General features: G+C 52.0%; 1 protein-coding gene across 1 annotated transcript; it reads right to left on the bottom strand.

The window, feature by feature from the left end:
* Positions 1-296: 296 nt before the first annotated feature.
* On the bottom strand, positions 297-27422 carry SPOCK2 (SPARC (osteonectin), cwcv and kazal like domains proteoglycan 2). Its single transcript, XM_007940645.2, has 11 exons — positions 27234-27422; positions 10270-10278; positions 9904-9949; positions 9528-9642; positions 7760-7874; positions 5283-5397; positions 4736-4855; positions 4010-4228; positions 2493-2555; positions 577-714; positions 297-442 (listed from the first exon to the last, which is right to left on the bottom strand). Exons 1-11 carry the CDS (start codon positions 27420-27422, stop codon positions 297-299), a joined length of 1275 nt encoding a protein of 424 aa, XP_007938836.1.

The raw sequence follows: 27422 nt of genomic DNA, 5'->3' as shown, positions 1-27422 counted from the left end.
ACAATACGTGGAAGCCAAAGGGGCTTTCAGGTGGCTCTCTGCCAGGAGCAGTGTGGGACAAGAACACATTGTCAGCGCATGCTGCACGTGCGCACGCACACACACGCACTCACATACCCAGGCACACATGCCACACGCATGCCATGCACACTCACACGTCTAGTCTTCCCGCTGGAGGCAGGTCCTTCCACTGCATTTTCTGGATCTGTTCACAGTCTGTCTGCTTCTGTCCAGGTCTCTGCAGCCCGTCTCCCCCCGCCATTGGCACCCTGGCCTACCCTGCTCCCCGCAGCCATCTACCAGATGTAACCTCCATCATCAGCCTCAACCGCCTCTCCTTCTTCCTCCTCGGCCTCCTCGCCAGCTTCCTCCGTGTCCTTCTCCTCCTCATCCTCCCAGCCGACACCACTCCCAAAGTCCCCTGAGAAGCCCACGATGTCATCTGTGACATGGACACACAAAGGGGCGGGTTAGGGGTGCATTCACCTCCCTCTCCTCCAAATCAGCAGGGACTCCCTCTCTCCTGAGACAAGCCCTTGGGGGATCTCCACCGACTCTGGCCCCAGTGGCCCTTACCGCAGTCAGGGCTCCCGTGTGTGCGGCTGCCTGTCAGCTCCAGGCCTAGCTGGTCCACACACCAGCAGTCGCCGCTGCTCTGGTCACACTGCATCTTGCGGTAGTAGCCATCCTCATCGCAGCTCGGGATGAAGATGCCTGAGGGGGCACACTCAGAAGGGTCAGAGCAGGGTCCTGGCAATGGGGCAGCCCAGGAGCTTGGGCACAGCCAGTCCACGCCACAGCACCCAGCCACTCCAGGGACTGATTGCACAGGCCGACAGCCTGGAGGCAAGGAAATCCCTCTTCCCTAAATGGTCTGCATGGGTCCCGTGACACTCCCTTTCCCGTGGCTGCTCCTTTGCCTCCAGGTTCCTTGATTCCCAGCCCAAGTCCTGTAGGACAGCCCATCTGATTTCATGTCTGATGCCCCCAACTTCACCACTGCTCTGTCCTGGGGCTGTCTCCTACCTGGAACACCCAGGACTCTTGCCTCAGCCTCTCTAAATCTAACCTGCCTCCAGGCCCAGCCCACCTTCCTCAGGCCACAACCTGCTACTGCTACTCCCTCTGGTTACCAGACATCTGAGATCAACACTCTGGGACCCGGAATCAAGGGATGAGACACATATTAAAAAGAAAAAAAAAACTGTTGCTGTCGACTCTGACTCACGGCGACTTCATGGGGATCAGAGTAGAACTGTGCTCCTTGGGGTTTTTAGTGGACGATATTTCAGAAGTAGATCACCAGATCTTTCTTCCAAGGTGCCTCCGGGTGGACTTGAATGTCCAACCTTTCAGTTAGCAGCTGAGTGCAAATGTACTGCCCAGGGACTCCTGAGGCACACATAGATACTCATAATACTAACTAAGGGTGGGTGCCAAAAGGCACAGAAGCAGGCTTGGGGAACAAGGATTGATTCCAAGCGGGAGCAGTGTGGTGGGTTCCTCGAAACCCAACATGCCTGCAGTCAGCATGGCATTGCAGAGCAGTTAGTGTTGGGTTTCATGTGTGCTGGTCTTGCTCTCCGTTCTAAATGCTCTCAAGGGCCCAGAAGGCCTTGCACAATCTGGATTTCTGAATCTCTCCACTTTTCAACTTTTCTTTGTTCCCTCAGAACGTCACACTTTCTCCCACCCTAGGCTCTGTCCTTGACTGTCTCATTCTCACCCGTCGGGTTTCCCCTCAAGCACCAGCTCCTCAGTGAGGCCTTTGCTGACCCCTTAGACTAACTTAGACCCCTGTGTCCTGTACCACAGCACCTGACCTTCTCCTCCACGCACATGTCCCAGTGGGTTGTCTGTATTTGTGTATGTGTATGCATTTCCCTCAGGAGCTCTAGTGGTATAGTGGTTAAGGCATTTGGCTGCTAACCAAAAGGTCAGTGGTTCAAACCCTTTAGCTATTCTGTAGGAGAAAGATGAGGCAGTCTGCTTCCATAAAGATTTATAGCCTTGGAAACCCTATAGGGGTCGCTGTAAGTCAGAATCGACTCAATAGCAGTGAGTTTGGTTTTGATTTTGGGTGTCTTCCCCACCAGCCCATACACTCAATGAGGGGAGGGACGAGTCGGTCTTGCCTGTCACTCTGCCTGGCTGGGTTTGCTGTGGTGTCTCTCCAGGGCTGGCAGTATGTGCCTATTGGCCACATGAGTCAGTGGCTGCCCATAGAGGGGCCTTGCTTAAGCTCTGCCTATGTGTAGGGCACAGTAAATACTTGGATGGAAGGTTCTAGGTTCCTTCTGTATCCCAATCCCTAGCCTAGTGTGGCTGGGCACCTAATTAGTGCTTAGAACAGACTTTTCAAATGGCTGATCAGGAGACCTTGCCCCACCACAAGGGTAAAACCAGGGAGAAAGTTTCCCTCCCCTGTCTTCCTAGGCACCCTTGGGCCTCCCCCTGCCTCCTCCTCAAGCACCCTGCCCAGGACCCCTCACCTGGCTTCTTCTTGGCAGCCTCTTGGATCTGGATACGCTCCAGCTCCGCCAGGCAGGGGGGCTCTGTAGAGAGAGACACAGCCTCTGAAGGCCATCCCTTGGGGCTGGGGTACACCGAGCCCCCCAAAGCTTAGAAACCCAGGCAAGGGTGTGTAAGATGACACACCCAGGATCTGATACAGGGTACCCCATGGTGATGCTCAGGAGCACTGAGACCTTTAAGGTCCCCAAAGCCCATGCAGGGCTTAGCAGGGTGCAAACACCAGCCTCCAGCTGGCGGAAGCAGCCTACAAGCACTGAGGCTGAGGTCTCCCAAGAGCCAGATGCTCTGGCTGCCTGAGGGGGCTGGGACCTACAGGATGAGTTGCCAGGATTTAGAAGAGGTGGGTGAATGCACAACACCCCAGCATGAGAGGCCCTAGGGGGATGTTGGACAGAACTCCCAGGGCTAGAAATAGCCAGCAGCAAAACCTCGAACTTGGCTATGACCTTGGGAAGCCCCTGGTTCCCCAAGCTGGAGGTCTGCCTGACTGTAAAACAAAAGAAGTCCGGCCTCCTGCCCAAGAAGGCCAGTGTACAGAAAGGATGAAATGCACTTCAAAGGTCTTGAAGGTAAGGGTGTTGGCATAATGCAGGCAACGGGAAGGTTGGGCAGTTAGAGGAAATGAAGCTATTCTCGTTTGCAGAGGGATTTGTAATTTACACTGTGCTCTGCACAGAGATGATCTCACATCATCCTCATACAGTCTCCAAGGAAGGTATTGTTAGGTTCAGATAAAGAAACTGAACTCAGCAAGATTTGATGACTTGCCCAGGATCCCAAATTAGCAAATGGTGGAGCTCAAGGTGAACCTGCAGAAACTGTATTGCTTCCCCACACGACGGCAGGGGCAGTCAGCAAGACAGGACACTGAGGCCGACCCCACTCCAGGCTGGTCGGCTGACCCCTCAGGACTTCAGTTCCTCCACCAGTGACACTGCTGCTTGGTCTAGATGATCTTTGAGCACAGGGCTGGCCATGGTCTGAGGTTTACACAGCTAACAAGTGATGGCACATCTCTAAAGCTAATGATAGCCCACATGGTCACTTTGTAGGCCAAGAAGTAGAATCACTGAGAAGCTCATGCTGCTTCAGCTTCAGGGCCCCTCACTTACTTGACCCCTGCCCTAGGCTCCCAAGGGGCCTTTGAAATTTTACATTTGTTGTTTTTAATATTCTTTCTTAATTTAAAATCTTTACAGCCCACAAAAGGTGGCTCCATCTGGATGCATGCCGAGAAAGGGAGTTAAAAAGTGCTGGCTTCCCTGGGCTCTAAGAGATGAGACATTGAGAGAGTTTGGGGTAGGTGGGGCTAGAAAGTTCTGGGTCTGGGCAGGTTGCCAAGAGGGAGCCTCTCTGACTTTGAGTCTTCCTGCCCTCTGTTGGCTCTTTTGGCTGTTGTCTGGAGCTAGAGTCAGACCCCCAGGATCTGATACAGGGAAGGGCTGGGCGAGGCCCAGAGAGGGGCCACACTTACTTTCCCTCCAGAAGCAGAAGCACCATTCGGCAGTGGAGACCCTGCCGTCCTTGTAGGTGTCGCAGGAGTTGAAGAAGGGGCGGATGCAGACCTCGTATTTGTCCAGGTTGATGGCGGCCAGCTCCATCTGGTCCAGGAAGAGGTCAGCACTGGTGTCCAGCTTGGAGAACATCCAGCCAATGGAGTCCTTGCAACTGGCCCCTAGACTTTTGTCCAGCCCTGGGGAGAAGACCAGGGCTCAGACAAGATCAAGGTCAATGGTTCTGTCCATCTTTCCCTCTATCCCTCCACCTCTCCATCAGCTCCAAAGCTCTGTTCAAGGTCAAGGCAGCTCTGGATCTACCATGGGGTTTAGAAACTCAAGAATGGACAAAGATCCATCCCTCTATCTCTAGATAGGAGTGTGCCTAGACACAGGTCCCTCGGGCCTGTCTCTGTTTTGGCCACTTGTCTTGGCTTGAAAGCCCTTCAGGGAAAATAGTTCCTTCTTTTTCCTTGAATATCCATTTCAGGGTTTAAGCTTTCTCTACCCATCTTAAGAAATTCTTCCTAGTAGCTAACTCATATCCCTCCTTCTGCAGTTGAAGTCACCTTCCCTTGTTTTGGGGCTGCACTCTCTTATGAGCCCAAAGTCTGGCAGGAAGGGGCTCAGAGTGGGTGGGCCTCAGTGCACAAGTGTCTCCTCTGTCTCCCTCCATCCTCCCGGGGAACAACCGGCTCCTGTACCAGTGGTGGGGCTGGGTCCGCTGCTGGTGGACCCATTCTGCTTGGAGTTCTCATGAAGGAGTTGGAACCAGTCCCGCAGCCGATCCCCCAGGTCTGCTAGGTCCTGACCTGTGCAGGTCTCTGCAGACAGCAGAACAGGGACAAGGGGACAGAGGGTGAATGTGAGGTGAAGCATCAAGCCTGATCACAGCCTGGGATGCTGTCCCCAGGCCAGGAGGCTGGGCAGTGGTTAAGGACACAAAGCAGGAAGGGAAGTTGGAAGTCTGATGCTTCCCCTCCCTCCTTCCTAGTGCTAAAAACACACAGCTCCAGCTTCCTGGGGCCAAGTCCCTGCCCTCCACCCTACCTTCCAGATACTTAGGGAGAAGAAATGAGGCAGAGGCCTTAAGCCCTCCTGCTCTGTTACAGCCCCACCCCACCCCAGCCCCACAGGTCCCTGAGGACTTTCTCTGTTTTGGCCACTTGTTACGGCACAACCTCTCTTGCCTTTCCCAGGGTCCTGAAGGAGGCCCTGCCTGGGCCTGGCTGTGCCCACACTCCTCTCTACCTGGTTTGCCATCAGTGGTGGAGGTGGCGGCCTGCTCCGTAGGGCAGGGGCAGGGGCCTTCGCATCTCACCGCCAGCTGCTTGCTGCTCAGGCACGCCTGCTGCTCCAGCTTACACTGCACGAGAAGAGAGGCTGGGCTGGGTGCTGGGGGGCCTGCCTATGGGTCCCACAGCTGGGCCACCCTCAAGGCTACCAAGCAGGTGCATCTAGCTCCCCGTTGGAGATAGGAGGGACAGCACTCGTGAAAAACCCCAGAGATAGCCATTCTACATCCTCTGCAGATCATAATGCACAGTGGTAAGGGGCAGCAGGCCCCGAAAGCAGGGTCAGGGAATAGTTTGCTATTGAAGGTGCCCAGAAACTGCACTCTGCACCCGCCCACTCTCTCTGAAGCCTCTTTGTTTTTAGGACACTCATTTCCCCATCGCTCCACCAACCCACTGCCTTCAGGGCCTATTCTCCTTCTTACTACATTCACTTACATCCTTGTAATAATCAGCAATGGGCCCCTCCCTTCTGTAACCTGCTCTGGGTGGCCTTTCCAATCACCTCCAGCAGGCTTTTCTCAGTTCCCTTAATAACAAACAGCTACTGTCTGTTGAACATCTGCCCAGTCCCCACCCTTCACCAGGAGATGCTTCAGCTGCAGTTATCTGCTGTAGCCAGCTTCTGAGAAAGACTCCATTCCCACTGTTAGAGCATTTTCCCCTGGTGGTATCTTGTTTCTCGCCATAGAATGATCACCAATATGAAGTGGGTTGTTGCAGCATTTCACAACATTACTTCACCTGGCCCCCCAACAGCAGCTCTGTGAGGGAGGAATCGTACTTCTCATGCTCAGCAAAGGCCAAGTGACTTGCCTGAGGCCACAGGGCTGGGGCAGGAGCAGGCCTACCTCACCTCCCTACACATCTGCAGCCATGATCCTTGGACCACAGCCCCTGCCCAAACTTCCTCTTCGCATGACTTCACATGACACAGCGCCCTTCTCGTTCCCCTTCTACCTCTCTGTTGGCTCTGTCTCTGTCTCCTTTTTATTCCTCCTAAATGTAGCTTGGAGTCTCTGGGTGGGACAAACGATTGAGCACACAACTAACTGCAAACTGAAAGGTGGGTGGTATGGCCCAGAGGCACCTCAGAAGAAAAGCCTGGTGATCTGCTTCTGAAAGTTCACACAGCCTTGAAGACCCTAAGGAGAAGGTCGACTCTGCACACATGGGGTCACTGTGAGTTACAATCCTATCAAATCAATGGCAACTGTGTTTTTTGTGGTTTTAAAATGTAGCTTTTGCCCCAGGCTGCATGCTCCTTCTCTCCTTCCCTTTCATCCCTTCTCCGTGGGTGATCTCATCCCCTCCACAACTTCAGTCATCACCCACACTGAAAAAAAAAAAAACCAAACAAACCCACTGCCATCGAGTCAATTCTGACTCACAGCGACTCCCATTGGATTTCCAAGGGGGTAAATCTTAGTAGATTGCACCATCTTCTTTCTGTGGAGTGGCTGGTGGGTTTGAACCCACACCAGACCAACTTCACCCACACCAGATGACTTACATATGCATCTCACCCCCAAAGTTTTCCAAAGCCCGAAAACCCAACCCTAGCCCAACTAGCTACTTCCTAAGAGTCAGTGTCCTCCAACACTCAAGCAACTCCTACCTCCTCGTTGCCAGTACAAACACTTACAATCACTACCTGCATTTCTATGGTACCTTGAAGTTTGTAAAGTGCTTTCACAAATATTAACTAGTTGCCCTTCAGTTGATTCTAACTCGTGGTGACCCCAGGTGTGTCAGACTAGAACTGTGCTCAAAAACCCATGCAGTGGCGCCACAGAAGAAACCGCCCTGGAGCTCAGTTCTACTCCATGTAGCACACGGGTCGCCATGAGTCAGCGTCAACTCAATGGTACCGGGTTTATTTTTTATTTTGGTTTTTCACAAATGTTGTCTCATTGGATATTGTCCTCACAAAAATCCTATAAAGTGGATATTTGTTCTCCCAACCACTGCTCCTTCCCACGTCATCTTCTCAGAAAGGATCATCTCTTCCTTTCCCAGAACAGCCCACACTTTCTGGGGAATGCCCAACACGTGGAAATCCACCCGTGGAAACCATCTCCATTCTTTCTTTACCCCCCAACAAGTAGGTGCTTCCTTCCACAGCCCTCAGAACTTTTGTGAGGTCCTTATCTCACTTACTCTGACTTGCAGTAACCTGTCCACGTGTCTTATCCAGGCCCCATGCCCTACCTACACCTGCCTGATGTCGGGGACAAGGTCTGGCTCAGACTCTGGGTAGCCCCAGTGAGTGGCAGGTATCCCTCCTATAGATGTCCTGCAGTGATCAAGCCTGTCCGGCCCCATGTCAGCCCTGGGAACCCCAAGGGAGGCCCCAGCTGAGTTGTCCTCTGTGCACCCCGTGGCCTCAGGAGTGCCCTCCACCCCACCGTATGTAAGGCCAGAGCTCCTCACCACCGAGCTGTAAGTGTGGCCATCAGAGCCGCAGACAGAGGCCAGCTGGGCCATGTGACAGGGCTTGCAGACAGCGTCTTTGTTTCCATGGAGTTTCAGGGTAGGCTGCTTGATCCTACAGGAGAAGAAGGGTGGAGAGGGCATGGGGAGGGAGGTAAAAATGAGAGACGGGTGGGAGAAGAGAGGGTTTGGGAGATCCATTCCAACAAGAAGCTTGTGTCAGCAATCTATAGCAGATACAGCCGGCTCCCTGTCCACACTGCCAGACCCTCCCCCCAGCTCATAAGAGTGGAACCAACTGGGCAGGGCACAGAGCCCATTTCCCGTTTTCCAAGGGTTTTTACTGAGTTCAGCAGAGCATTTAAGTAGCAACTCTAAGTCCAACTGTGAAAGGTAAAGGGGAGTCAGGCTTTGTATATCAGAAGTCATAAACTTTTGGGTAACATCTGGCCCACAGACCTGTTTAGATTGGCCACAAAGGTTTGTTTTTTTAAAATTGAATTATTTGCCAACATTTATAAAATGGAAGAGTTCACATAAAAATCTGGATTTCTGGCCTTTCTTAGAAAATGCAAGGTTTGCCTGTCCTGGCCCTACCTTCCAGCTGCTCCCTTTATACAGGGCCTGAGCTCTGGTGGCATAGTGCCTAAGGCATTTGACTGCTAACCAGAAGGCTGGAGGTTCAAACGCACCAGCCACTCCTCGGAAGGAAGATGGGGCAATCTACTTCTGTAGCAATACCCTCTCAGAACCCAGCTCAACAGCAGTGAGTTTGTGGTGTTTTGTTTTGTTTGCACTCTCCTGAGCCTCCCCACCCAGGCCCCTGTGGTATCTAAGATTGCAATCCTTAGGCTCTGGTCCCTGATTTTATGATTTTGGAGAGAGGGGAGGGAAACTGGGCCTTTTCTGAGGGTCATAGAGCCAGGCAGGATCTTGTCATTGTACTGGAACTGGGGCCTCCTCAAATGTCCCTATGCCTTTCCTCCTCTGCAAGTCTCAGAAGCTACAACCTTAAATATGTCACGACACCACTGCTTGTTAGAGCTAGAAGAAATCTCACACTATCTGATCCACACCTATTTGTCTTACAGATATAAACATCAACATCCAGGGAGGAAATGGGACTTTCCTTGGTTCCACAGTGTTTGGGGAGTGTTCTCATAGGAAGTGGTTGTTTTAAAATACATCTACAGATTCTTTGACAGTCCTCCTTTAAAAAAAATGGACCCTACTGCTCTAGAATATGGGCAATACTGAGTGACCTGCTTCTAACAAATAGAATGTGGCAGAATTAATGGTGTGTGACTTCCATGACTAGGAAATAAAAGATCGTGTGGTTCCTCCTTGCTCTCTCTCTCTCTCGGATCACTTGTTTTAGGGGAAGCCAGCAGCCACATTGTGAGGACATTCAAGCAGACCTGTGGAGGAGTCCATGTGACTAGGAACTGAGGCCTCTAGCCAACAGCCAGGTGAGTGAGCTTGGAAGCAGATAATCCAGCCTCAGTCAAGCCTTTTGATGACTGCAGACCCAATCAACATCTTAACTGTAACCTCATGACAGACCCTAAGCCAGAACCATTCAGGAGGACCACTCCTGGAGACCTCACCCTCAGTGTGAGATAATACACAGTGTTTTAAGCCACTAAGTTTTGAGGTAACTAAGTTTTGTTTTGCAGCAATAGGTAACTAGTACAGAAGAAGAGCATCAGTCAAGCCCTTACTCTTTGGGTAAACCCCCTCAGGAGCTGTTGGCAACCCAGACCCTCACCTGTGCTCCAGCTTCTTGCGGCTTATGCACATGGCCCGCTGGTAGCCCTGGGCGATGCACACCTTGTGGCGGCTGCACTTCACCTTCTGACAAGGATCCTTGGTGGTGTCCAGGGCTGCAGGGATGCAGGGCAGTGGGGACACAGGTCACCTGGGAATCAGTGCCAGATAACCTAGGAATCCCCAGCCCCACTTCTGTGTCAGGAGGCCCCTCCTTCCAGCCATACTTGATATCCAGAGCTTCAGCTCAGAAGTCCTGCACCCATCTGGGTCTGGCTTGCTCAAGGAGCCCCCAAGGCCAGGGTTGGGACCTGCCCACTGGTCTCATGTCCTCATGGGTGTCCGTCACTTTCTCCCACCTGGGAAGGGCACATTACCTTCATCTCCTTGCTGATTGTCCTCCCAGCTCTTGATGTAGTCATCCTAGAGAAGGACAGAGTTGGGGGAGGAGGGACAGACTAGGATTCACACACTACAGCAAGCGAGAGGACAGCCCAACTCCAGGACCAAGGAGAAGAGAGGGCTGGGCCACAGCTCCCACATGCAAATCTGCCTCCCACCCTGGTGGCTGCCGAGATGGTCTCTGTCCACCAAGGGCCTGCCAGCTGCCTCCTCCAACCTCTATCCCTCTAAGCCCATGTCCAGAATCCCTTGGAGGCTCTCCCACAAGTTACTCATTTCCCCTACCCCTAGGGACTGAGGGGCAAGGGTGTGGAGGAAATAGTAGGGTGTGCTATACTCACCTCCACCTCCTGGTGATCAGGAACAGCAGCAGGTTATAGGAAACAGAGCAGGAGGAGAAAGGAAGAGAGACAGGGATCTCAGTGGGAGACCTACCCTCAGACCACAGGGTCCCAAAACTCCCCAGCCTCATCATCTGGTCGTAGGTGCTGGGCAATGGTCTTTGATTACTGTTATGGATTATACTGTGTCCCTCAAAAATGTGCGCTGTACCGAAGAACTACTGGAACACATGAACACATGAACCCCAGCCTCCATAACCTCTATCACAATAAGAGGTCCTGGATATAGTGGAGGAAGAATGTGGAACAAAACTCAAAATCATTAAAAAAAAAAAAAAAAAGCCCAGGCTTACTGGTCTGATGAGAACTAGCAGAACCTTCAAGAATGTGCCCCTTGGACACCCTTCAAACTAGGAACTGAACTTGGATCCCAGGACTCAATTGTTAGTCAAATGATAAAAAGGCCTATCAGGTGAATAGTAATATCAGGAGGGTACAATACTCGTTAGAGCAGTCAATCATATGAGATCAAGAGGACAGCATTTGGCCAGGATAGAGCTAGAAGGGAACTCTGGTAGTGTAGTGCCTAAGGCATTTGACTGCTAACCAGAAGGCTGGTGGTTCAAACCCACCAGCCACTCCTCAGAAGGAAGACTGGGCAATCTACTTCTGTAGTGATACTGCCTTGGAAACCAAGGAGAAGAGGTCGCTATGAGTCGGATCCAACTCAATGGCAGTGAGTTTGGTTTTTTTTTGACAGCTAGGATGGTGGGAGGGGATGGGAAGGAAACATGAAGGGAAGGGGTGGCCGCAGAGAGGAAGTGGGAAGAATGCTGTTACTGGTGGGGATTGCAGTAAATATCACAAAACAGAATGTGCATGGATCGCTGAATGCAAAACCAATTTACTCTGTAAATTTTCACCCAAATTACAATAAATAAATACAATTATATCATTTCCCCCACCAAAAAAATGTGTGTATGTGTGTGTGTGTGTTATAAATCCTGGTTATAATCTATAATCTATATGGGAATGAGCTTTCTTTGTTACAGTAATGAGACAGGATTACATAGGGTGTATCTCAAATCAATCTCTTTTGAGATACAAAACTAAAAAACCAAACTCACTGCCATGGAGCCATGGAGTTGATTCCAACACATTTACGGAAGTAGATTGCCCCATCTTCCTTCCGCAGAGTAGCTGGCAGGTTTGAACCACCAACCTTCTGGTTAGCAGTCAAATGCCTTAGGCACTGTGCCACCAGAGCTGCTTTCTTTCGAGATATAAGAGAGATTAAACAAGCAAGGGAGAGAAGCAGAGATAGAGGAAGAGAGGTACCAAGCCACTTGCAGAGTGTCCAGGAGCAGAAGCTCAGAGGAGACAAAGACCTTCCTCCAAAGCCGACCAGAGAGAAAGCCATCCCCTAGAGCTGGCACCCTGAACTCAAACATCTAGCCTCCTAAAGTGTGAAAGAATAGGTTTCTGTTTATTAAAGCCTCCCATCTGTGTTATTTCTGTTATAGCAGCATTGATATCTAAGACAATTACTATTGTCCTCTGATGGAGCCTCCAATTGGGAGCCAGTACCCACCAGCCACTCCTCGGAAGGAAGGTTGGGCAATCCTACTTCCGTAGTGATACTGCCTCGGAAACCCAAGGAGGGGTCGCTGTGAATCGGGGCCGACTCGACGGCACATAACAACAACAACAACATGTCCATGCTCAGCAGCAGTTAGGGAGGGGCAGTGGCTTTGAGAGTAAGTACAAGGCCTCCTCCCTCGATCCCTGGCCCTGCAGTTGTTCCCAACAACCTGTACAGTTGCCACCACTAGGACCTATGCCTGTAGTGCCCATATTGCCCCAGAAGCAGTAATTCTCCATGCCTGTGCCCTGAATGTCCCAGAAACCCTTCTCTCCCCTTTCTGACAGAGAGCCCCACTATGTGAGCACACAGAGGAAGGACTCTCTCCTCAGCCTGCATAGGGCCTGTTTTTCACTCAAAGTCTGACGTTCCTGATGGTGGATCTCAGATGATGGCTGAAGGGAGAGGGAGTATGCTCCCTCCCAAAGTTGATGGCTCCCCAGTAACCACAGTCCTAGTCAAACTCTCAGATTCATTGGGTCCTGAAAGGCCCTCAGAGCTCATCTGGTCCAGCCTCCTTGGGGTGCAGGGGGATCCAGAAAGCTCAGAAAAAGGAAACCACCTGATCCAGGCCCCAATCACAGAGCTCAGGTCTCCTTCCAGGGAAGAGCTCTCATTACAACACACTGTCCAAGCCCAAAGCACGGGGGAGATGGCTCATCACCTGCTCTGGCTGTAGGGGCTTCCAATAGGCCATGGACCCCAGAGTGGCCAGAGGTAGAGCAGCTCCCACCCAGCCCAGCTCCCTGGCAGAAGACCCTCAACTTGTTCTGGTCCCTCTCCCTTCCTCCATGAGACAGAGCAGTTGCTAGAAACCAGCCAACAGGCCCAAGAGTGCTCCTGGTGGAGGCTCTGCCAGGCAGTTGGGGAGAGGGCTTCTGAGACCTGGGAGTTGGCATTGCCAAGGAGTCAGCTGCTGCTACTTCTAGATCAGGCTCTAGGAAGGGCTACGGAGGGAGGGCAGGAGAGACAGGAGTGTAGGAAGCCATGTTCAGCTGCACCCCTCACCCTGAGTGCCAACCCCACTAGAGGGTCAAAAATATACAAGGGTGGGATGCAAAGGTCACACTCTGGGTGGACATGTGAGAGGCTGTCAGGCCTGGTAGAAGAGGGCATAGGGCTCCTGCACCCACATGGGAGCATCCACTGGCATAAGGGAGGGCAGCCACAAGGGCCTCTAAAGCTTCTGCCAGAAGTTGGCAAGCATCAGAGGAGCAGAAAGGGAGTAGGGCATTTATTAACAAGGCCTTCACAATCTTCCAGCCTGGGCAAAGGCCAGAAAGGGGCCACAGCAGTGCAGGCAGGCTGTGTGCACTGTGTAGAGCACAATGTGTAGAGGTGTGTGTGGGCATTTGGGTGTGTGCCATCCACAGGTGTGCGCATGCATGCAGGACTGTGGTGCACACAGCACATTCATGGGCATGATTCATACATGTATGTGTGCAGTCACTGGTGCATGTGTGCACAGGCCCCCACTGACAAGCATGTGTAGATGCACACACGTGCCTAGCAGCAGTGCATGCTGGGTGTGCGTAGGAAAACAAGGACACTTTGAGGCAGTCCACGATGCCAGATGGTTCTTACCCAAAAATGAAGTAACAAAACCCACTTCTGTGAGAGCAGCCTCCAGTTTTCACACTTAAGTACTGAGGCCCTCCCTCAGGCTTGGCCTTTCTGCCTCTTCCACGGTGAGAGATGGGGGGTAGGGGCAGAGAACCACAGCCGTTTTCCCTGTGAGAATGTGGCTTGCCCGGCCTTATTTTATTTCTGTCCCTCTCTCTTGGGATCGGGAGCTCTGGTAGCATAGTGGCTAAGGCACTTGACTGCTACCCAGAAGGCTGGCGGTTCAAAGCCACCAGCCACTCCCAGGAAGGAAGATGGGGCAATCTACTTCCGTAGTGATACTGCCTTGGAAACCCAAGAAGAGGTCGCTATGAGTCGGGTCCAACTCGACAGCACACAACAACAACAACTCTTGGGGTCTGTAGCTTTCATGTGTGTCTCTTTGCCTTTCTCCCTCTCTCTCATTTGGTCTCTCTCCATATCCCTTTACTCTAGCCATATCTAACCTTACTCAAACATGTCCAAGGAGTCCTTTTGGCCCAGGAGGCAGCAGAGAGGAAGGCCTGGGCCGGTTTTTCCAGGTGCTGGACATACCAGCCCAGTTTCCTGGGCACCCTCCCAGATTCCACAGCACTTGACCTGAGCCCTTTTGAGTGTCTGAGCAAGCTTCTGAGGATGTGACTTGAGACACAATTTCCCTCGTATGCCAGTAGAAGGTGCAGGAGAGTGTGGGCTCTGTGGGACCAAAGGGAGCAGCTCACACCCAGCCTTTTCCAGGAGCTCTTTGGGGATGGAGGGGACCACAACCCAGGGTCCATTCCATCTCAGGTGGGAAGTAGAAGCTAAGAGTGGCTAAGGCCAGGGTTACAAGAGTTGGTGCAAAAGTAGGACTGGGGTTCCAGCGAGTTCAGACCCCCTGGGAGGGTGTTGTTGATGAAGTGGTAAAGAGGGCAGCAGACATAGTTGGACTTTGGGAGGCTACTGTGGGTCTCTTGCCCTCAACCACCAAGAGTTGAGTGCCCCATAACTCAACCACAGGGAAGGGCCTTGGCCTCTGCTCCAGGCTCCTCCCCTCTAGGCTGTCAGCTGAGTGCTTTAATACCTTCTCACTCCCTATTCTGGCCTTACCCTGTGCCTTAACCTCCCACCAGTCCCCAAGAGCAGAAGCCTCTGGGACTCAGTATAAAGTGGGATCTCAAAGGTTAAGACCAAGAAATTCTGATTAGAAATCCAGGAGCAAGGAGTTCTAAGAAAGAGGCTTTTCACCAGTCAGCTCCTTTGTTAGAGGCCTCATGGTGAGTGTTCTCCACCTTCCCTGCCCCCCATCCCTGGAGCACCAGCAGGTAAGACTCTTCTCCCTGATTCAGCCAATGAATAGGTCATTAACTTCACCCACCTGCAGGGATTGAGCCCCTTCTGTATGTAAGTGCTGTCCTCAGATCCAGCTAAACTCATTGTCCCCTCTATGATGGGAACTGGGGTGAAGACTATAGGAGGTAAGGCAGAGGAAATCCTAGGCATTTCTGGATCCCAAGACCCTCACTCTCAGGAGGGTGGGAGCAGCCAGCTAGAGGGAAGGATGAGTATGTCACAGAGTCCCCATGCTTCCCCTTACTGGTTGATCTTGGGCAAGCACCTTATGCACCTCAATACCTAGCTCATAGAACTACTGAGAGATTAAAAGAGATGGTGTCTGGGAGCGGCTGTTGTCCCAGAAGTGCTCAACAACAAAAGCCGTTATTACTGAAGAAGAGAAGATGCACTTTGGGTGAAGAGAATGGAGAGGAACAGGAACATGGGGGTAGGAAGTGTCACATGAGGGACCCCTGAAAAGTGGAGAAGAGAGAGGCCACAAGGAGAGCAGAGACCAGTGCACATGTGAGAAGAACTGGTCCCCTTGGGGCTTAGGGGTGAGGGGAGAAGGGCCGTAAGGAAATCCTGGGGACAGCCTGGGATTGACTCTCTGGGGACAGAGCTCAGAGACAGACTTAGGGACCCCTAAGGTCAGCTGTGGGCTGGTACCATCTATAAGGTGAAAAAGAGGTGTTTGTTGGCAAGTGTGAATACTGCCTCTCCATGCAGTGGTGTCTATTTATAGCAGCCAAGTGGGCTCATTAGCAGCCGTGAGAAATGGCCTGATAAGTGCATCAGAGTCTCCTCAGGAAGCAAGAAACCCAGTTCTAATACTGGGTTAGCTGCCAATCATGTCCTCACCTGAAAAATAGGGATTTGGAAGGACCTGTTAAAACTAGAGGGACAGGCCACAGGCTGTGACCCACGGTTCTGGGATAAAGCGGGAAACACGTCTATTGACCTAGTTAGAGCAGCCCGTCGCTGTGTTAACTGTAGATATGACACCACGAGCCCAGCAGTGCTCAGCACAGAGAGGACATGTGAGGAAACATCTGGAATGTACTCATGCACCATGGCATGCATTTAACGGCGCTTTTAAATTAAACCCTGGCCAAGTTTTTCATTTTATCCTCACAATTCTGCAAAGTAGGCAGGGTCAATAGATCATCCCCATTAAAACTGAGAAAATGTACAACTAAAAAAACAAGTTAAAATTTTTTTTTTAGAAAACTGAGGCTCAAGAGGCAGACTAACCAGCCAAAGGTCACAAGACAGATAAAGAGCCAAGCCAGGACTCCCCTGTCTAGGAACTGACCCCTCATGTACATTGTAGCCTGTCTCCCGCGGGCCTGATCCTTGCGCTGGAACCCTAGAGGTGGGCTCTTCCAGGAGAGGGGAACAGAGGTGGAGAGGATCTTGACTCAGGAGTTCACGTCGTTCCTAGCTCTTCATCTTGAGTCCTTGGGCAAGTCACTTCTCCTCACGAGGAAGTTTCTTCCTCTGTGTCACATGGCTTTCAGTACTGGCTGTACATTAGAATCACTTGAGGAGCTTTAAGAAACTTCCAGTGTCCAAGCAAGCACCACCTAAGACCCCAGCCATCAGAATCTCTTGGGTGAGGCCTCCCACTGGTTCTAAGCAGGCAATGGAGTGAGAACCATGGAGCCAGATCTCTGGTCTGAGGTCCTCCCAGTCTGCATCCTACATCTCCACCAGTACCAGCTGCTGTCAAGTGGAGTCCAACTTCTGGTGACCCCGTGTGTTCACAGAGCTGAACTGTGCTTCACAGGATCTTCAATGGCTGATTTTTTCCAGCAGTAGATCATCAGGACTTTCTTCCAAGGTGTCTCTGTGGGGACTCCAACCTCTGACCATTGATAAGCCAGCTGAGTGTATTAATGAGTTCTACCACCCAGGGACTCCATCTAATACTTTACTTATGTTCTTGATTTCTTCCCCTCTGAAATAGGCCCTCAGGGATGAAAAAGAGCAGCTTTCCTTCCTCCCTCCAAGGGTGCCCCAAGCAACACGCATGTTCAGTCCATGAAGATCAGGTGACTCCCTGGAACCATCTCCTGAGCTTCGACTCTATGCCGTTTCCTTTGAAGCACATGCCATAATGCCCTCTCCAATCACATGAGATCAAGCCAAAGGCTGTCCTCTCCTTAACTTCTACATCCAACCCATCCCCAGGTCCTGTTCATCCACCTCCTAAACCTCTCTCCAGTCTCACCTCCCCTCTCCTTGTGCCCCTGTTTCTACCTGGTAACAAACTAAAACCAAACCAAACTCAGTGCCGTTGAGCCAGTTCCACTCATAGTGACCCCTCCTTGGGTTGCCGAGGTGATACCACTACGGAAGTAGATTGCCCAGTCTTCCTTCTGAGGAGTGGCTTGGTGTGTTTGAATGGCCAGCCTTCTGGTTAGCAGTCAAATGCCTTAGGCACTACGCCACCAGAGCTCCCACCTGTAACAGGCCAGACCTAAACACTCTGTTTCCTGCTTACGGGTCTCCCTGCCCTCCATCTACCTTCTTCACTGCCGCAGCCACAATGACCTTTCTAGAATACAATTATGATTATGCCTCTCCTCTCTTAATATCCTTCACTGAGTCCACAGTTTGCTCTCATTTTGGGAAAGAAAAAAAAAATAGTGGGTGGTCTGAAAAAAAGTATTCAATCTAGTTTCCTCTGGGAGGTAGAAAACAGAAAATTTTGCCAATTCCTAAAATTTCTTCAATGAACCTGAATTATTTCTACAGTGAGGGAAGATACAGTACATAAGATATTTTTAAGCCTTTCACTGGTTCCCTAGCACCTACATTAGAAAATCCATCTTCTCTTGCTCTGTTTCTGGTTACTCCAGCTCCAGGTCTTTCCAGCTTATATCCTAGCACATCCTTCTTCTCCACCTGGAATGAGTGTGCATATCCATCCCCAGAAATTCCATTCATCTTTCAAAACCCAGCTCAGGCACCACCTTCCCTAACCGTCCCCAGATCCAGTTTTCCTCCAGGCCAACTGTGCCTCATGTAAGTCTGTTATCACCCTGCTTATACTATAAAGCAATGCCAGTGCTTCTATCTTTCCTATTTAGATGCTGTGTTCCTGAGGGTGCAGACCATCTAAAGTCTATCTATATGCCTAATGCTTAGCACATAATAATAATACTATTAATTATAGCTAATATCTTTCCAGCAATTACCATGTGGGAGGCATTGGGCTAAGTACTATAAATTGACTATTGCACTTAAATCCTCACAACAATCCTAAGGGGAAATTACTATTATTATTCCCATTTTTCAGGTGATAAAATTGAGGCTTGCTGAGGTTTAGTGATATGTCCAGGCTCACATATCTATTGCACAGTAGAACAGTATTGGCACCTAAAACTGTGATTCTAGAATCCAGCTCCTAACCAGAACTCTGTACTTCTCCATAGATGTTAAAAAAAAAAAAAAACTCACTGCCGTCAAGTTGGATCCAACTCATAGCAACCCCTCCTTGGATTTCTGAGGCCATATCTCTACAGAAGTAGATTGCCCACTCTTTCTTCCAAGGAGTGGCTGCTGGGTTTGAACCGCCAGCCTTCTGGTTGGCAGTCAAATGCCTTAGGCACTATGCCACCAGAGCCCCCCATAAATGTTAGCTAATGAAAAAAGTCTTGGGCTAGGAGCTGGACCCAGGAGACCCAATGCCAGCCTATGGGGGTTTCTCCCACTACACCTGCTCTGTCTCAACCCTCAAGCAGGGAGTCCCATAGCTAGGAGGAGAGGGACTGGCTGTGGTGGGCAGAGACACGTGGGTACCCCCTTCTCCAAGCACTTTCCAGAAACCCCTTCACACACCCGTGGTTTGGCTGGTTTGGGTCTAGCCCATCTCCTGCTTTGATCTCTGCTGCTCAGCTTGGTTGCCATGGAGACAGACCCACTGCACCAAGCTGGGGAGAGATGGTGGTGAGTGCACAGACCTAGCCCAGCTTAGGGGGGCACATGCTGGGTGTTTCCAATTGCTGTTTACTTCCTGTCATTTTAATTAGCACCCAAATCACCTGCTCACTTCACAGCTTGAATTAACCCAATCTGGACAAGCCTATCCATCTGGTGGGCAGGAGGGAACACCGGGGTGAATCATGAAAAGGAAGGGCAGCCCTCCAAAGTTCTGATTTACTGGGGGAAGATCTCCACCTGCCTTTTTGCAGGACAGTGTGGTGGAAGACTGAACCCCAGGCCTGGAATCAGGGCACTGGGCTCCAGTTTGGCCAGGCCACCCACCACCAGTGAGACTAAAGGTTGGAGAATCACTTGCCCACTGGACTCTACTTCTGTGTCTATAAAATGGGCTTGGCTCCCCCTGCCTTCCTCACTGGCTGTGAAGGGTCCAGTGCAACAATATCTGAGAGCACTTTATGCTGTGAAGCTCTGTACTTTGAAAAGAACAACACAGAATCACTGAGTGCTGGATTCTTAGGTGCAGACAGTGGGAGCCTGGAGAAAGGTGATTTGGAAGCCCTTTTGCATCTCTTAATCATAAAGGGTCTTGAATAGAGAGTTTTGACCATTGTCTCCAAATGGGAATATATGGCCAGAGGCACATGGACAGGACTGAAAGAAGACGTTGGTCATGAGGCTTCAAATAAACCACAACTTTGTAACCCCGTTACGGCATCTCTTCACTTTTTACTATATCAAGAACCTCTGAACATGGAAATGGGCCAGGATCCTCTCAACCTCTCAGAGGCCCTATAACCAGTTGAAAAAAAAACAAAACAAAATACAGTTATCCTGGAGTCAATTCCAACTCGTACTGACCCCATTCCTTACAGAGCAGAACTGCACTCCATATCACCAGGCCTGTCTTCTGATATGCCTTTGGGTGGGTTCAAAATGCCAACTTTTTGGTTAGCAGCCCAGCATTTCACCATCTGCACCTGTTCCTAGAGTTATTTTCACCTCATTCCTCATGCAAGGGAGCCCCAATGGATGATGGAAAGTTGTAGTTCAGGTCTCCCCTCACCCTTTCCTAGAAACAGAAGCAAAAGTACAAAGAGAGGGAACCAGAAGAGACAAAGTGGGGGGCCACTGAGGAATGACACCTTCATCGAGTGCCTGGGAAGAATCCTCTTGAGGAGGTAGTTCCCTCCTGAGGGAGGGCTGAGGGTTCCCCTGCAATGGTCCGATTGGGGCAGGTTGGGGGGGCAGTCGTAAAATATTTGCTCTTCTGTCACATAGGGAGGAGGAGTGGCTGTTTGTCAGACTTGGACAAAGAGAAGGAGGCGGGCATCTGGGTGACTCCCAGCGCCTCCCACCTCCTCTCCCCTCTGAGGAATTTCCTTGGTGGGCAAAAATGTGTTTATCACTCCTTGCAAGCCAGCAGCTCTGGCTGGGCTCAGGTATGCTCAGCACCAACGCCCACCCATACTCCTGTGGTCCTAACCTCTCCTGTTACTCCAGGGACAAAGCTATGGATGCCATGTATAAAACATCTTGAGCTGCCTCAGAAACCTCAGGGACATGGTGAGGGGTAGGGATAGGGGTAGGATTTCAATCCCAGCGTTCTCTGAGGAAGATCCCAGCTACTGGCAGTGAGGAGACCTGGACAAGGCATAGTGGAAGAACATTTGACTACAGGGGAGACGGGTTCTCAGGGCCTACCCTTCCCTGAGCCTGTTTCTTTATCTGTAAAACAGGGTGTGTAGGGGGTGGGGGCAGTGTTAGTCTCCATGGTTCTGTTTGCCTAGCTCTACCAAACTGAGAACTCTGAGAAGAGTGGACCAGGAATCTGAACAATGTCAGACTCTGATTCGCTGACCTGTGTCCAAGGGGACTGGAGCTCAGGGAGAGAGTCAGGCCGAGGGAAGATGCAGCTGGGCAGGGCTTGTTGTGATTGCCGAGTGCAGCTTTCACTGTTCAGGGGTCAGGGGAGAGAGCAGGAGAGGCAGGTGTCATACCGTGGGGAAGCTGCTCTCTACCTGAAGGAGCCTGTCCTTACCCACCCACCGGTCTGATGAGATGGTGGGCCTGTTCTGAGGGCACTGAGGTGGGGAAGGGTGCTCTGAGACCACTACCTCAGGAGAAAGGGGAAGAGGGTTGCAGTCAGATGCAGGCCCACCAGGCACATTGCTGAAGGACGGGGAGTACAGAGGACAATATTCCTTCATGTTCCTGTTCACTCCCTTATTGTACAAAAGAGTGATTGGAGAGTCAGAAGTCTGGGGTTCTTGCCGTGCCTGTCTCAACTTTTCTGGGGTTCACAGGGAGGAAGAGATCTCCTCAAGTAATCAACACAGCTCAGGACAGAGCTTCATCTCCCCTTGACCCCCCACTGCCTATAACCTTCACCTCCAACACCTGAGTTCTCAATGTTGCCACCTGGAGCAGAGACCACCTAGGAGAGGAGGGTTGCATGAGATGGTCCCTTGGATCCTTTCTGACTCTGACTTCCCACAATGTGCACATTTATACTGAACACCTACCACGTGCACAAACACACTATGCAAGGTTCCGGGGGTGGGTTGGTAAGGTATCTGTATCCAGACCCTGCCCTCAGGGGCTTACGATGGGGGAACCATGACACACAGACATTAAATCACAGTCAGAGGACTCTTTAGATACAAGCCCACACTATAAGTGATGCCTCAGGGCTGCATCCAACATATGCCAAATAAGTTATGGTCAACAAAGGCTGCAGGGGCCCTGAGGTGAGGGCTCTCTCTGCAACTGCATGCTGGCCAAGTCTTTAGGAGGGGATGGGGGCAGAGGCCAGCACGCCTCAAAAATCACATCACCCTACAGCCTGCAGCTCGGCCCAGGTCTGACTGCCAACCTGACACCACCATGTATCTAAGGCCTAAGTCTGGACCCCCATATTCCCTGTCCACAGCCCTAAGAAGATCCACATTGCATGTGCAAAGAAACACACACCAGGCAGGATGTCCAGCCCCAGCCTGATGTTTGCCCAGAGACCCCATTTCCCAGGTTTTTCAGCCTCTAGCTAAAACACACCCCACCCTGATCTGGTCTCAGATACTGAAACGGCATCTCCTTCCTCAGGAGTAAAAAGGAAATCCCTTCCTTAAGCCCAAAGGCTTGCTGCCCAGCTTTTAGTGGTGGGGGTGGAGAGTGGTGGGTTTACAGTGGGAGGGCTATTGACGGGCTCTAGTCCCATCCTCCGGAGTCACAGAGTGCCAAGGACTCTGTATGTTATTTTGTTTATCCTGCCCACTAACCTGATGGGAAAGCCAAGGCTCAGAAACCAGAATTGGCTTGCACAGTTAGTTCTTTCCTCCCACTGGGAAAATAAGAAGAGCACTCTCCCTGGGACTTTGGGGACTTGGGTCAGATAGAGCTCTACCTCTCTTCCTGACAGCCTTCTGACTTCCTAGAGACGGGAGGTATATGACAGAGTCCTCCCGTCTCTAGGCAGAGAGTGCTCCTCTTGCCTTCTGCCCATGGCTTGGAGTACTGCTGCATGTTCAAGAGTCCCTTACCCTGTAACCTTCACCTCTGGAAGATGCCAGCCCCATCCAATGTGGGAGCAGGGTTAGAGACTAGGGCAGTGGAGGAAGCCAGGTAAGGACCCACCCTCCTATCCCCAAGCCCCAGTTATGGAATTCATTCTGGCCCAGTTTTAGGTTCTTCTCATACACGCACACTCATCCACAAACATCTGCGCAGCTCATCCCCACAATTGGCTGTGTTTATGTGGATGCTGAGGAAGGGAGCGGGTGGTAATAAGAGGGCCCCTTTTTGGTTAATACTTGCTATTGACCTACTTGGTGCTCATAAATGCTTGAGAATTATCTATCACACCTGGCTGGCAGGCAATGGTATCCCCAGGCCAGACCACAGGATCATGGTGAAGCACCTGGCATATTCACTCATTCTGCAGCGAATGAGTGAATTAGTGCACGTTATTGGAGACTGAGGCATGGTGTGGGCTAGCCCCAGAAATGCTGATCCATCTGGTGGTTTCTGGAGAGTATTGCCTAAAATGGCTGTCCTCCAGCCCTCTGACAAAATGCCTTCATGTTTATGCATTCATTTCAGACTCCCATCCTGAAACCAGACTCAGAAGGGTTATGTGATGTGCCTTGCATCATGTAGGCAGACAAAAGCAGAGCCAGAACTTGAAAAAAGGCCTTCAACTCCTAGGCCAGAGCTCAGCCGACCGCACTGCACTCTTTGCCTCGCTTTTGGAGTGTCACTAGGCCAGGGGTTGGGGGGCAGGCTGGTGGCAAGCTGCTGAAGACAAGGCGGCTTTGACCTACCTTCCTAGAAGGTCTGCTTCTGCCCAGAGCATCCTTGGAGACTCACTGGGCATGAGCCAAGGTAGACTTTGTCCTACCTTTGTTTCACTAAAGGTTAGGCCTACTATTCCCTGGAAAGCAAAGTTGAGTTAGATGACCTGGATTCAAAGCCCAGCCCCGCCACTTTCTAGCTATTGACTGTTGGGTAGTTAATTAACTTCTCTGTGCCTTGGTTTCTTCAACTATTAACAAAGGTAGACTACAGAGCCTCTGGGTGGTGCAAACAGTTAACCCATTCGCCTGTTAACCAGAAGGTTGGAGGTTCAAGTCCACCCAGAGACACCTTGGAAGAAAGGCCTAGTTTTCTCCTTCTGGAAAATCAGCCATTGAAAAGCCAGTTCTACTGTTCTACTCCAGAGCACACTTCTACTCTGACATGTGTGGGGCTGCCATGAGTTGGAGTCAATAGTAACTGGTTAACTTGCTGCAGAGAAAACTGCCTCACAGTTTGTTGAGAGGCACAAGAGAGGATGTAAAGGCTTACTACAGGGACGGGTAAATGTAAATGCTTACTGTAATCAGTGAGCCAACATATAGGAGTGGACGGCCTTCTGGTGCCAAGCACTAGGCTGGGCATTCAGAAACATTATTAAAATTTAATGGAAGTGGAATACAGAGTAGAAAAGAGCCAAGAAGAAAGAAAACAGTCAATTCTTCCTAGCCAGGCTCTTTGGAGGCTGTTCTGAAGAATGCTGTGTAATGGGCCTGTCTCCTCTCTCCATCTCTGTGTCTCCTCAATCTCCCATCTCCTGACATGTCAGTCCCTCCTCCCTGGGAGCAGGGTAAAAGCATCAGAAGAGATCTGCCCAGGCCCAGGAAGGGAGAGCCCTGAGCCCCGCTCCCTCAGGAGGGAGGATTACTCAGCTGGTCAGTCCTGCCTCCCTAGAATCCTGGCACTGGGAGAAAGAATGCTAAATTGCATTCCCCCCTAACCAGCTCTAATTCCACACTAGGGCAGCTCCCCAGCTTTTGTCTTCTTCTCGGTTCTCCTGGACTCCTTCCACATGATTCCCTCAATCTTCCCCCCTCAATTCTGTCAACGCCATTTAATGAAACATTCCCCTCATCCCACACTATCATATCCCTCAATCCTATTCACCAAGAATATCCCACTCCTCCTGCTTGGCTCCTTTTACCAAACCAAATCAATTGTACCATTTTGTGATTAAGAACAAGGTTCTGGCTTAAGCAGGCAACGGCTTAGAGGTTCAAAAGAAATTCTTAGTTCTCCTTTGAGGGGCTAAGGATATATTTTTAAGAGAGTTGGCCTATTTGTAAGGAGCTCTGGTGTTGCAATGGAGAAGGCACATGGCTGCTAACCAAAAGCTCGGCAATTTGAACCCACCAGTGGCTCCCCTGGAGAAAGACAAGGCCGTCTGCTTCCATAAAGATTTACAGCCTTGGAAGTCCTATGGGACAGTTCTATTCTGTCCTACAGGGTTGCTGTGAGTTGAATCAACTCAATGACAGTGGATTTTGGTTTTGGCCTGTTTGAGATGAAAATGTCCATCAAGCCCATGGTTACTGTGTCCAACTGGAGGGCTTTCGGGTCTTAGAATGGGGCTTCTACTGCAGAGGAGGGAGAAAAGTGTCTGTCATGCTGGCAGGGCCCCTGTGTCTAGGCTGTGCACTGCACATCGCCAGGAAGCGCCATCATATCATGTACCCAAGAGTTATGCCTGCAGTAGCTCTGAAGCAACCTCCTGCCTTTCTGCAGAAGCCACCAATGGACCCCAGGGCCAGGCTCTCCTGCTCAGCCTTCCTACTTTCCTTTTCCTCTCCCTGACCCATATTCCTACAGCCAAGGCTACCTTAAACAGGTTTTAGAGGAAATCTGCCTTATAAAACCCTGAGACCATCCAAAGGAACACATGCCCCAAAGTTTTCCATGCTTATGCAGGTCCTGCAGAATTTCGAGTATGGTGAGCTAGGAGGAAGGGGGGGAGCTCTGGTAGCATAGTGCCTAAGGCACTTGACTGCTAACCAGAAGGCTGGCGGTTCAAACCCATCAGCCACTCCTCGGAAGGAAGATGGGGTAATCTACTTTCGTAGTGATACTGCCTCGGAAACCCAAGGAGGGGTCGCTATGAGTCGGGGCCGACTCGACGGCATATAACAACAACAACAGGAGGAAGGGGAAGTGGCTGGCATCCATACAGGGAGACAGGAGGGCAGCCCTGTGCGGCGGGGTCAAGCAGCTGGTCATTTATCCTCACCCACAGAGTGGGCAATGGAAGCTGGTGGAGGGTGGGAGGAGGGGGGATCTTTTATTTTCAAGCCTTTACTGTTCTGATAAAGCATCTCTTTTCCCTCTGACCTTCACCGGTCCCATCAGCCCGCGAGTCCACGGGAGACCTGGGCCAGTGACACATGGATTCCGGATGGGCTAGTCTGGTGCCGCCCCCTCGCTGCAGCAGCCCCATCTTCCCAGCAGCGACTGGAGACTGCAGCTAATCTGTGCTCGGCCTGCAGGTAGGTACCACAGCAAAGGCCTTGCGGGAGCTCCCAGCCGCCTACGCTGGCCCCGCTGTGAGTGCAGCAAACTCTGAGGCCAAACCACTCTCTCTGGGCCCAGATCACCCAGCCGGGGGACTCAGGCCGCGGCGTCGTGGGGTTCTGCCCTCCCTGCCTCGGATGAATTACATATACAACCTGCTACTTTGACTTCTGAAAGAAATAGTCACTTGTCTCAAGATAACAAAAAGATCCGTATCTCTGCCTTTTCTCCTCCTTTGGCTGGGTAGTTTACGAAGCATGTGTGCTTTAAACACAGTCCTAAGGAACTTAAGGATGCAAGTAATTTTCTACAGAAGACGAGAAAGGTCACAGTGTGGCCTATGTGTATGGACAGGATCCGATAGTTGGATTTAGGAAGTGAGGAAAGAGGACTGCGGTCGTCAAAAGGGGCTTTCTGGACACAGGGCGTCAAAGAGCACCCAGGTCGCTAGGATGAGCTTGCAGCATCCGCACCCAGCCCCCATCGCCCCCCTCAGGGTCCTGGCCACGCCCTCTACCCGCCCCTCCTCGCCCACTTCCCCCGCCCCCCTGACTGCGAGGCTGGAGCGGCCCTTCTGGGAACCCGCCTTTGATTTCCCCTCTGATCTACAGGTGCCTGTAAACAAAGTGCTGCAGCGAAGCCCGCTCGCCCGCAGCCGCCGCCCCGCCCCCACCCCGCAAAGTTCCGCCCAAGGTTAAGCCAGGGGCTCGGGCAGGCGTACACCCAAGGGCCCCCGACCCAGCTTCTGGGCTCCTCTCTGCCTTTCCAGCCTACAGGGCTACGGAGTCTTTCGTCTGGCCCGGCTGCTCCTCTTTCTCTGGGCCGGGCTTCCCCCCTGCACCGTGGGTCCCGCAACACCAGTCTCTGCTCACGTTGTTATGGGCGAGGACCCCAAGACCTGCCTCTAGCGTCCACCCGAAGGTGGCCCTGGGCATTTTCACCGCCGTCGCCCGCCCCCCCATCACGGACACGCCTTTCATCATCTTGCCTTACGAGGAGCCCCCCAACTCAAAGCCCGGGCCACAGCCTGTGTCCCCTCTTCTCCCCAAAGCCCAGGTCGGGAACAGAGGGCACAGGCCAAGGGGAGACTGCTGTCCCTGCCGGCCCCACCCAGACCTACCCCTCCGCAGTGCCCTGTATGTGGAGCCTGCAGCACCCGACCAGGGGCAGGCATGGGGGGGGGGGGATGACAGAAACCATACGGAGCAGGTTTGGGGGCCCACTCGCAGCCAGGGCCCCTGCCCCTCCGCCCCGCGACCCCCTGCATCCTGCACCTCTTCTCCGCGCCCCGCCTGCGGGGGAGACCCTGTCGCGAGTGCGCGCCCCTGAAGCGTCTCCTCGCGGGAGACTCGCCCGGGAGACGTGTGGGATTGGGGGTCCTCGGTGGCGGAGACACGGGGAGGGGGCCCTAGGCTGTGACGGCGGCGGCTGGGCAGTAAACAACGGGGTGCGCGTTGTTTACTCTCAATACAATTAGCTGGCTGGGCTGCGGGAGCCACCAGCTACGACGTGCAGCGGCCGTCACCGCGCCCAGGGCTTTGCCCCGAAGAGCCCTTCCCAACCCGCGCCCCCAGCCCTGGCCCTCGCGCGCCTGCAGACTCACGTCTCGGAAGCGATTCCAGTGCTTGATCTTGCCGCTGTACTGCGAGATGGACGACAGCCATTGCTCGTCCTCCATGAAATTGCCGGGGGTCTCGCCCTCCCTGAGCCCTTTGGCGTCGCCTTCGGCCAGGGCGGCCGCGGCGAGGAGCAGCAGTGGCAGCGCCAGCCGCCCGCAGCTTGGGGCGCGCAT

The sequence above is a fragment of the Orycteropus afer genome, unplaced genomic scaffold (genome assembly GCF_000298275.1).
Source record: "Orycteropus afer afer isolate SDZICR_OR568_19922 unplaced genomic scaffold, OryAfe1.0 scaffold00070, whole genome shotgun sequence".
In the NCBI taxonomy this organism is placed as follows: domain Eukaryota; kingdom Metazoa; phylum Chordata; class Mammalia; order Tubulidentata; family Orycteropodidae; genus Orycteropus; species Orycteropus afer.
This window is presented reverse-complemented; position numbering and strand designations above follow the sequence as displayed.